Genomic DNA, 12,065 nt, shown 5'->3' with positions numbered 1-12,065 from the left:
GGTAATAAGCCTGGAGCCCGGAGTGCGACTGGGTCTAACACCGATCTCGATGAGGCTGCTGATGCACATTATCCTCCTGTATGCCATGGCACTCATGACCTTTCTGTATCCTAAATGTTCTCTAAACTATTGATTGGTCAAAATAAGTTGGCTCGAGACATTGCTGACATCAAGCCATTTCAACAGACACTCGCCTGCCGTTTTGATGCTTTAGAGTAGCGTGTTGGTGCATTAGAATCCTCACCTAAAGACTCTAGTTCAATTTGTGAATTACGTGCAGAAATCAACTCCTTATATTCTCAAATTACCGAGCTGGTCTTAAAAAAATGATGACCTAGAAAATCGTTCTCGGAGAAATAATCTTATAATACACGGTATTTTGGAAGACTCCAAAGAAAACGCTACTAACTGTTGTCCATCATTACGTCTGTATTTAGCAAGACCTTGAAGATTAGCAGTACTCACATTGAACCTCATCCACAGGCTTGGTAGAGCACGCGCTGGTCACACTCGTCCTATCATTCTAAAACTTTCTTTCTTCAACGATAAAACCGTAAATGTAAAAAAAAAAACATTTATAACCTCAAGGGCTCAAATTTATTAATTACAGAAGATTTCTCTGCAAGGATTAGATCAATTCGAAAAAAAAAAATCTGGAAAGCATCAATTCCTTTTCGTAACAATGGCTCTGTCGTAAAGTTAAGATACGATCATACGTTCATTGACAAGGTTCGTTGTAACTGGGATGACAGTTCAAACACAAGCACCTAATCAACCACTACCTTGCGTGCCTGTGTGTTCGACTACCGGCTCATCCACTACCTGACATTGTTCTGGCCACATCGATAACCTCGTCATTTTGAACATTAACGTTCGCAGTATTGTTAAAAACTTCCAGACTTACTGTCTTTTATTTCTATTTATTCCCCTCATGTTATAGGCATCACTGAGTTTGGCTCAATAGTAATATTTGTGACTCCGAGTTTACTCCACCCGGTTTTATTGCCGTGCGCTGAGACAGGATCTACGGCACTGGCGGCGGCGTCTTACTGCTTATCCGCTCGGATCTTCGTTTCTCAATTTTGCCCTCGCCTCCGGATACAGAAACCATGTGGTGTAAAATTTCCTTGAATAATCATTGTATTGTAATTAGCGTTATATATCGTCCGCCCGGTTCTTCCCTTGTTGTCCTTCATGCCATTGCAAATTTCAAGTGCCTCACTAACATTGCCTCATCACGATTTACCTGCATGGGTGATTTCAACGCTCCTGGCATTTACTGGCCTTCACTCAGTACAGCAGGGCGTGATATAGCAATTTGTAATGAATTAATAAATATTTCCTTGTCGTCTGGGCTCACTGAAGTGGTTTATAGTTCAACTAGGTTAAATTCCATCCTCGATTTGGTTTTCTTAAGCGGTGATCTAGCGAGAAATGAGTTCTCTTAAGAAGTAAATGACGGAGTTTCAGATCATAAAGGCGTTTTGTTATCGCTCTCTTGTCCAACTTCCAAATCACCCTATACGTTTACTAGTTTCTCTGGCTTCACTCGTGCGGACTACAATTTTATTACTGATCTCTTGGCTGATCATTTCGATACGTTTTGCTCTCTGTCAGAACGACAGGATGTAAACTGCCTTGTTAATTACTTTGAGGATCTTTTCAAGGCATGTGTTCAATGGTTTGTGCCCATTAAGACTAGAAAAAGTAATGCTAATATTACCTGGATGACTCGCGACATCATGCATTTATCTCGTCGTGTCCGTAGGCTTAGGCGTTCTAAACGAACCAACGATCCCATAACCCTGGACAGGTTTCACAAGGCAAGAAATGAACTTAACTTGAAAATTGCAAACGGCCAAAGATTTCTTTTCTCGCGTTAAGAACTAATCCTTATCTGTTAAGAACTAACCCTCCTAAATTTTGGTCTTCTATTTTACCTTGCGATGCTTCACCGACTCCATTCAAGCTTGATAATGACGTCATCAGTGATCCATCTGTAATATCGGATGCTGCCAATAAGTATTTACCGTCAGTTTCTGTACCCGATAACAACTTCATTCCTTCTCTCACCAATATAGTTTGTTCTGAAGGAATCACTGACATTGACATAAACAACGAAGGCGTTCTTAACCTCGTATTAAACTTGGATACCAAGAGATGCACCGGTCCGGACAAGATACACAATGCATTCTTGGTTTGCTATTCCTTGTGGTCATCAAGGCATCTGACGGTCATATACAACAAATCTTTATCATCTGCCACTGTTCCTTCCTCATGTAAGTTCACTAAAGTGCTTCCTCTTATTAATCCGGTGATAAGCAGTCGTTATCGAACTACAGACTGATTTCAATAACATCAGAGTGATGCAAAATTTTAGAACATATAATTCATAAACACATAGTGCTTTTCCTGGAATCTCATAATCTGCTATCTAACATACAGCATGGGTTTAGGCGGGGTTTTAGTCAACACAGTTGAGTTTACGCATGACATTTTCCTTAACCTTTTCCTTAATCTTTAGAGACTTTTCTAAAGCATTTGACACAGTATTACGTTCTAAACTCCTTGCTAATCTTAACGCTGTGCTAAATAATCCTCAACTAATTAACTCGATTTCATGCTTTCTTTCACTTCATTCCCAGTTTGTCTCTTATAACTCGACCGAATCTACTGCTATTGATGTGACATCTGGAGTGCCTCAAGGCTCCGTTCTTGGGCCACTGCATTTTTTAAATTTACATAAATGATTGGCCCCCTAACAACTCCACCAACATTCGTCTTTATGCCGATGATTGTGTTTTATACCAAGTTATTAACTCTTCTGATGATCATTGCCGCCTCCAAGGGTTATTTGCTAGGTTTTGCAGTTGGTGCCACACCTGGCAAATGAACATTAACTTTGATAAAACTGTTCTTATGTGCTTCTGTAAAAAAATCTTCTCCTTCTCTTTTTCATTACTCCTACAATAACCACGCTGTGTGTAGGGTGTCTGAGTATAAGTATCTCGGTGTCATTTTTACGCATAACATGTCATGATCTAATCACATTGATTTCATTTAGAACAAAGCACCAAAAAATTAGGTTACCTACGTCGTACACTATCCAACTCTCCAAAAGATGCCAAGCTACTGTTATATAAATCGCTAATCCATCCTGTTGTTCACTGTGCATCTGTCGTTTGGAACCCTTATAAGCAGTGTCAGATTAACAGGCTAGAATCAATTTAGAAAAAAATTGTAAGATTTATATGTTACCGTTATGATCGTGATTTTTCACCCTCTTCTGCACTTCGTTCCTTGAATTCGCTCTCGATACCATAGTATCGTCAGATTTCTTGCACAGCATCGTCAATTCTTCCGTTACACTTTCAAAAAAAAAAAACTATACTGACCTCGCACCAGCGTCATCCACGAGACGACATCACAACTTGAACTTGATGCCCTACTTTGCACGCACTCGTATGTTTAAACTCATCTTTTTCCCTCGTTTCGTAGAAGACTGGAATTCCTTACCAGGCTCTATTCGCTCATGCTCACCCCGAAGTTTAGTATCTGCCATCCAGGATGAATGGCCCTAGCGCATCACCCTCATCGTTGTATCATACTTTTCTCTGCATAATTTTCCTCTGTTAATCCACTCCTGCTAAAGGACTTATGGCGCTGCAGTATGTACAGATAAATAAATAAATAAATAAATAAATAAATAAATAAATAAATAAATAAATAAATAAATAAATAAATAAATAAATAAATAAATAAATAAATAAATAAGGAAATGTACAATCTTTATTATTTCAAGCAATATGGTAGTGTACTATTCACAGTATTCATTTTCCCCTTCTTCTGCTTCTTCCTGTACTGGAGTGTCTCCTGGGCACGCCAAGCGCGCGCCTTTTGCCGGTCTTGTTCAGCTCGTGCGCGGCGCTTGGCGACGACTTCGAGGTCGGTCAAATCGCGCTCGGCCTGTCGTCGCTTGCATCACTGCTCCGTTCTTCCCGCTCGGCGCTCGGCCTCTCGATCACGAGAAGAACCCCGGCGCGCGGGTCTCTTGTCCACTTCCTGGCGACTTCCTCTTCCGGTGATCGCTTCTCTCAAGGCGACACACATAATGTGGCCGATTTCACAGACGGGACATGTACGTATGCGCGTAAAAAAATTGAAGTACAAGAGTTCGCGAACACATATATTGTGCGCCTTTTGACCCTTAGCAATACGATTACCCTGTGAGGCTGTGACCAATGCCATTACACAACACCTGCCTACTTTTTAGGAAGGTGGTGATAAAAACAAAAACAGAAATGCAGAGGAAAAAGACGTTGTTTCCTCGGTACCTCGTAGAAGTTGCATAAATATAGTACAGAACTGCTCCCATTTGCATACTTGTTAAAACGAAGTGCCGTATGTTTTAGTAAAAGCACGTGCCACAAAAAAGCGGGTTACTGGACGTCGCGGCAATTATTAGCAAAATTAAAAGCAGCAACAAAATTTACTAGATAAGTTATCACCTATGTATAAGCGTGTGCTGTTGACTGATAAGTCAGAATGCATGCTTCGCATGCTAACATTCAAGATGACAGTGTCTGAGCGAACGTCAGACAGAATACACATGATAAGAATTTTTATCTGGAGCTATTCGGACGTGATACCAGGTTGCTTTATCTTTTTCCCTGCACTCGATATATGAAACAAACATAACTAGCGCTGCATAGCCCTGAAGTCCACTGAAACGAGCAGAAGAAAAAAACAGTACGAACGCTCATAAATAACTAAGTCGGAGGCTTTAGCAGAAGCCGCTGTTTGCCTTTGGCTTTCAAGGTACAATTCATCTCACGATCCTGCCAGTACGTGATTGTCATTCGGTCAGCAACGAGGTCGCCGAGCGCGGAGTAGTTCATGGCAACGGCACAGAGTTTAAAAGTACGGTTCCAGTAAGAATGAGCAGAACTAAGAGGTCGTCAAAGTACGTCATGAATACCGGAACGAACGCCCATGACTTGACGTGGGCTTTGTCTTCCGAGAAGGTCTGTATAGAACTAAGCGGAAAAAGTCCTTGAGGAGAATTTCGACGAAATAATGGATAACAAAAGTGTTCGCAAGAGTAAGTGTCCTGTAAGTTGGGCAAAAGGTAGCAAAAGCACGTGAACTAGAGTTGCAGGCTCCTTTGGAGGCATTTCAGAAAGACGTAAAGTTCATCGGAGTAAGACACAAAGGAGAGGAGGAGGGAAATGCAGCGAGTCCAACGGTGAGGTTCGTCGTTCCCTTCTAACGCGGACGCGCTCACCATGCGGACGTCGAGGGTGGGAGGGGGACAGAAACAAAAGCGAGCAGACGGCCGTCGCCTCAGGCAGCGGGCGAGAAAGTCCGGGCTAAGAGGATTAGGGCGTCAGAAATCCTGCCAGATCCCCGATGAGCCCGGAGGCGGGCTTGACCAATCAAGCCGCCCTCCAGATGCGCGGCGGACGGCTGGAGTCCGTTGCGCGGTTGCCCGTTTCCTCCCACAGGCTCGGTGTAGTTACTCAGGAAACGACGACGGCACCTGCCAGGTCTGGCGGCGCCTTAGCGATGGCATCACCGGTCGTTGGTGTGACCGAGGTATCCATGGCCGAGATATCGACATTCATGATTTCAAAGCAGGGGAAGAAGCGCGGAGGCGAGGTAAACGGAAAAGACAACTCGAACGCCACAGCACGAACACCCGTAGCTCAAACAATGGCGTTAGTGTTGTTCCTTCCTCCTTTTCTTGTGTTTCTGTGCTTGCTTTGAATTTAAGAAATTTACCAACTTGCTAAGCTTTCTGTTTTATAGCGAAGTTGTTAGCCTCTCATTGGTCGGCACTCTTCGTGTCGTCGTCCGTGGCCAAAAATGTGGGCCAATCCCAGATGTTGTCCAATCCCGGAGGCCAACCCACCGCGGGGTGAAGCAGGCTTCAAGCACTCAACAAAGCGAAGAGTAAAGTGCATACACTCTTTGGAATCACGCATACAACATGCAGAACAGAATGCCTTTCAATGAAGAACAAGCACAAAAGAAGCACCCGAACCATATAATTGGTGATAAGGCGATCATGATAACAATGCGAAGCACGTAGCGCTCCCAGCGTACGTTTTCCGGTAAACGAGAGAGAGATAAACGGAATGGGAAAGGCAGGGAGGTTAACCGGATGAGATTCTGGTTTGCTACCCTGCACTGGGGTAGGGGAAATGAAAGACAGAAGAAAGAGGCGGAGAGAAAAAGCAAAGAAACGAAAAAAATTGTAGGGAGGGTCGTGAACGTCCATGATAATTACAGTCTTTCCAATGGGCCACTCGAACGTAAAAAATTCAAGAGTGTCTTCAGTGTCTTGTGGTGTGACGACTGTATAGGTCGGGGCTCCAGGACTGCTCCGCAAACGGCCGGTCCGCAAGACGCACCAGCGCGGTCGCGAGTGACTGCCTGTGCGCGCTGTATCGGGGACAATGAACGTGTTCGATAGCCTTCTCGTCGCCGCAGTGGTCACACGCTGCGCTATCCTCCAATCCGATACGGAAATAAACGACTTCGTAAACGCGACGCCAAGCCACAATCGGTAAAGTATCGTAGTCTCGCGTCGGGATAGTCCAGGTGGAGGCTGAATTTTCGCACCGGCGTCTAGTCGATGTAGACGTGCTGGCAACTAGGCGTTAAATTAAATTATGGGGTTTTACGTGCCAAAACCACTTCCTGATTATGAGGCACGCCGTAGTGGAGGACTCCGGAAATTTCGACTACCTGGGTTTCTTTAACGTGCACCTAAATCTAAGTACCACGGGTGTTTTTGCATTTCGCCCCCATCGAAATGCGGCCGCCGTGGCCGGCATTCGATCCCGCGACCTCGTGCTCAGCAACCCAACACCATAGCCACTGAGCAACCACGGCGGGTCAACTAGGTGTGTCCCACAGCGATTGTAAGGCATCATATGCAAGCACTCGAAGTTGCGCTGCTGCATCTGTTCTTGACAGCGAGATTGGCTCCTGCACGCCGTCTACATGAGCAGATCGAGCAGCTTACTGATTACAGACTACTGTTGCGCAAGCTGCAGCGGCGACGGGAGCTTCAGGCGTCACTAGACTGTCGTATATAAAATCACCTGGCAAACAACTGATTTCATTGTTGTTGCGGCATCACTATGGGTAGGCCACGCATAGTAGGCAGCGCATAGCCAACACAAACTGATGGCACTGTCCAATAAAGAAATAAAATAAAAGGAAAGCTAACATTACGGCCTTTCGCGCGGCGGAAGACGGCGCGTTTGCTCTCCCGTTTCTTTCTTCGAGCACGCGAGATTGAGCCACGATCGTCGGCTTCCCTCGCGTGCTTTCCCTCGCACATACAGCATACGACGCGCGGAGACGGTGTTATCGCCCTTGGACTGTATGCGGAACATCACGGCGACGGCGACGGCAAAAATGAGCCTAGTGTCCATATAATTGCTTTCGCAGTAAACAAAAAAAAAACGACTCACCTAGCACGGCAAGATGGCATACTCAAAACTACAAAAATATTTCCCCACCTTGATATTTATTCGCGAAATCTGAAACACTTCGACAGCCCGTGCTAAGGATGGGACAGCGTGGCCACTGAACCACCGCGGCAGAGGAGTTGCAGTATAGTTCATTTATAGGAGTCCACTATTCTTTGTTATCCAGCGTCAGCTTGTATTTCGTCCGAGCGTATTTCGTAAGCGTTTTGCAACATTAACACGCTTTAGCAACGTCATCGCTGCTAAAAAGAAAAAAAAGAAAAGAGAAAAAAAAAAACGTGTGGTAAGGTTTGTTGCCATGGCAGCGCTCGACAGGCAACTGGAAAAATGCTTGACCTGCAGTGTGCTTAGAAATCCACAAATAACTCCCCTCCCCACACCCCAGGGCCCCACCAAGTAGACTCTGAAATCAGTGGCACAGCTCCTAAGAAAGTGATCGATCTACAACTCAAGTGCGAGATCCGCGCTACATAAGCAAGCATTTTGCAGTATTCACAAATTACTTTGGAATACCATATGCACTAGTTCGAGAGCAACGTAACTGGTAATTTAGAGAACCTTGAAGCCTTCTTCTTTGACCACTGGAAGACTAACTGCATCAGACAAAGCCACAAATGTTGACAATGATTGCTAATGTGCAGACGGAGAGGAGACTCACCCGGGGACACCGCCGGACTCCATGTGGTTGGCCAAGGTGACGTCGTCGGACCACACGTCGTACTGCCATTTGCGTAGGCCCAGGACACCGCACAGCACATTTCCCGTATGCACCCCGATGCGCATGTCCACGTTCACCTCTGTGGCCTCACGGACCACACTGCACAGGACACAAACAGCCGCCGCTCAAGCAGATCGGCTGAGCAACTTCTCAACCTTGCTAGTAGCGAAACTTTTCATTAAGTTTTTTGTTGCCTTAGACTAAATAACGTAGCTGCCCGAGAGAAGCTTTTTTACTGGCACTAGCGCGGCAATGTATACTATATGGGCGCAACAGAGATTAGGTGAGGAGACAGCGCGTTTTGTTCTTTGAAAGGTGCCAGCACTTACCTTTGAGGACGCAACTTGACGGCTAGAGCTCAGCACAGTGCAACCAATAAAAAAGAGCTTGAATAACGTAAATAAATAGGACAGCAAGTGGACTATATGGAACAAACGAGATGATGCTATGCTATGACCTGTTTTGTTACTGTCATTTTTATGGTACATCCTTTCTGTCGTGCACACTGTACCTTCTGCACGTGATGATCTCAGCTTTAGTTTAGAATATGTACAAAGGGGCAAAAAAAATAGAAGCGCCGTCTCAGAGAATGAAGTCGCATATGAGCCATCTGCGCGTTGCGAAATGCCGGCAGAAAGGTATGGTGGAATGTTTTTATTTTTTTAAAGGCGGCCAAGCGAAGCCTGAGATTATATCCCCACGGCGGCTGTAAAGAAACTTTGGGCAAGTGCTTAACTCGCTTTGAAGTGAGAAACTTGGCCATAACTCTACACCAGTTGACTCGGCAGGCTAAAAGCGGCAGCTGTGGTAACGGTGACAGAGACGGAAAGCAGGTGCGCATAGAATTTATGTACTTAAACAACGTTTCTGCTGCTTAGTTCCTCGTCAACGTTTGTTGTTTCTCTTTCATTGCTTTAAAGCGCAGTCACAGTTCGTTTCGCAAAACTCATTTTTACGAAACCGCTGTTTTGTTGGATTGCTCGACAAACAAATGTGTGCCTACAGAACGGTTTTTTTGTTTAATGGAGAAGTGCCTTGATGACGTCCCTCGGAGCATACGAACGTTCATCCACCAGGTGTCGCCATATCTAAGTACACAGGACGTACACCCGAGTGAAAGAAACGTGGTGTGTGCGTCTGAGACATTTTGGCAAATTTACATACAAGAAAATAACACACCTCGAGGAAAAAATGACACGTCTGTAGAAGATTCCCTTTCTTTTAATCCCTGACGAGCTTGTTCAATAATCTGCCTTGCATTTATTGGAATTATGATATAAGGCCTTGCTGTTTAATATAATGTCATCATAATCATCATCATCATAATCCCCCACCATCACCACAACTAACAACAACAGCAACAACAATAACAACATTTCGCAATCTGAAACAACGCAGAAAACGAAGACAAACTATCCATTTGTATGTAAGCAAAGAGTATGTTGTACAGTATAAACCTCAGGGCCGATCTACGAGAGCCCCGTGACAATAACAGAGAGAATCACTGCAGAACAATATCTCTTTGCGGCACTCCTTACCGTTATAGCGAGAATTCATGTAATTGTAACTGATTGGAAAGAAGTAAACTCGTACAATTACCTGGCTCCAGTAGCGATGTTTTTCTGCGATGGCCCAACTGAATTGGTTTCTGCAGTAAACAACAACATGCTGGCAACCCGTTATGCGGGGAATAACTGATATAACTCCACTCGTTACAGTGTTGTCTTACTGACCAACGCAGTCTGTTAATCGCACGCGCACCCAATAATAGTGAACGTACCACACCGGGGGACGCCACCATTCTGGAAATGGAGTCACATTGGAGCGAGCGGTTTCTCCCGCCGCTCCAATAGAAGACATGGCATGAAAGAGGCAGACACGATCAAGTTGGTTAAAAGTTTAGTGGTCAGCAGAGTCACATACTCGCTACCTTACCACTTGATGAACAAGCTAGAAAGAGAACAAGCAGAAACCATACTAAGGAAGGCGTACAAAACGGCACTGCACCTACCGAGGAATACTTCAAACGACAAGCTACTGCAGCTAGGAATACACAACACGTTCAGCGAGCTGGCAGAAGCGCAACTAAACACACAAATAGCGAGACTTTGGCAGTCGGCTACAGGAAGAATGCTCCTAAAGAGACTAGGATACGATACGAAAGGGGCAATAGATCGAGAGGCAGACATCCCAGACAACATCAGACAAACCCTCAGAATAAGTCCAATTCCACGCAACATGGATGCGAACCTACACGCAGCCAGAAGGCAGGCAAGGGCAGATTACGTGGAAGGCCACCTGGCAACACAGGAAAACACGGTGTACACGGATGCAGGGCTATACCCGTGGGACAAGCACACTAAAACACACAGAGTAGCTACGGCTGTAGTAGACTACATGGGAGAGACAATCAGCTGCGCAACCATAAGGAATTGCAGGGTAGCGGAGGGGGAAGAGGTCGCCATAGCGCTTGCAGCGACCGAAGGCTACCGAAGTAACAGATCATTGACCATATTAACAGACTCCAAAGCTGCATGCAGGCATTACATGCAGGGGAGAGTCTGTAAAGAGGCCCTGCGAATCCTCCTCGGAGCAGGAACCCTCGGAAATAAAGTGACACACAAACTTTTCTGGATACCGGCCCATACCGGGATAGAAGGGAACGTGAGAGCAGACAGTCTAGTTCGCGAGATCACATACCGAGCTGGACAGATAGAGCCTCTCGAGAACCCTACAACGGTGGAGCCGACGTGTGCGGAAATATTAAACTACTATAGAGGGCAGAGAATCAAATATCCTCCGCCACACACACTACTTACACAACAGGAAGCAGCCGACTGGAGAAGGCTACAAACCGGAACTTTCTATAATCTACACATATTAAGTAAAATGTACCCGACACAATACAGAAACTCCTGCCCATGGTGCGGAGAAATACCAACTCTTTACCACATAACATGGGAATGTAAGCATAACTACACATTCCATAAACATAAAAACCCGAGTGCGGAGCAATGGGAGGGCCTGCTCACCAGCAGCGAGCTCACCGCCCAAAGGGCGATCGTGCAGCACGCGTGCGAAGTGGCCAGGCTCAGTGGAGCCCTGGAATAGGGGCACACCCATGCTGAGAAGCCAGGCAGCAAGCGCAAGACGGCTCACCGCTAACCTCCTTGATAGAACCAATAAAGTTTTTCTCTCTCTCTCTCTCCCGCCGCACTTTCTTCGTCCTTGCTTGACGTTGCAGTTGCAGGGTCAAGCAAGGGCTGCTGTAAGACGTATTTTCTGGGCCAGTCATCCAGGCTGGCTCAATTTTCTAACGTGCACTAACGACACCACATAAGTGCCAGTCGGGAATTTTCCCATTGTTTTATAGGAGCTTTGTTTTTGATAGGCTTATTCCAATTTACTCTGTCACCCACTATTTCTTTGTCAAATAAAATCTCATTGTTATAGTTATTCCAAGATATAATATGTCGACGGAGGCCAAGGCCCAAAGATGGTTTCAGAAGCTCGACTAGGCCCTGACAAGCATGATGAGGCATACAGTCATTACCATACAAATACCAGAACTGAAATTCTAGTAAGAATATTATCAAAGGTTACGGTTTGTTAGGAAGTGTCGTACCGATATACAATGCTGGGTAGCACTTTAATTCTTGCATGATGTTGTCCTGGCACGCCTTACAGGTTAACGTCATTTCGATTTACCACCACGGTCAACCGCGAATGCCTTGTTGCTTATGCATGGAACCCATGAGGAGAAAAAGAAATTGCAGCAGAACCTCTCTCACGACGGCTGTCGACGGTAATGCATTAGCACTGAATCCACATAGCGACCCAAGGTA

The 12,065-nt window shown here is 45.3% G+C and overlaps 1 protein-coding gene across 10 annotated transcripts in view; it reads right to left on the bottom strand.

Moving 5' to 3' along the window:
- The window catches only part of Ac76E (adenylate cyclase type 2 Ac76E), an 884,870-nt gene that overhangs the window by 111,005 nt on the left and 761,800 nt on the right, over nucleotides 1-12,065 (bottom strand). For all 10 annotated transcript variants that reach the window (XM_070526675.1, XM_070526630.1, XM_065429478.1 and 7 more), the window contains one exon: nucleotides 8,161-8,319. In XM_070526675.1, coding sequence (XP_070382776.1) covers nucleotides 8,161-8,319 — 159 coding nt within the window. The remainder of the gene's footprint in view (nucleotides 1-8,160; nucleotides 8,320-12,065) is intronic.

The sequence above is a fragment of the Dermacentor albipictus genome, chromosome 1 (genome assembly GCF_038994185.2).
Source record: "Dermacentor albipictus isolate Rhodes 1998 colony chromosome 1, USDA_Dalb.pri_finalv2, whole genome shotgun sequence".
NCBI classification, from domain to species: Eukaryota; Metazoa; Arthropoda; class Arachnida; order Ixodida; family Ixodidae; genus Dermacentor; species Dermacentor albipictus.
Note: the sequence above shows the minus strand (reverse complement) of the source record. Positions and strands in the feature narration are given on the sequence as shown.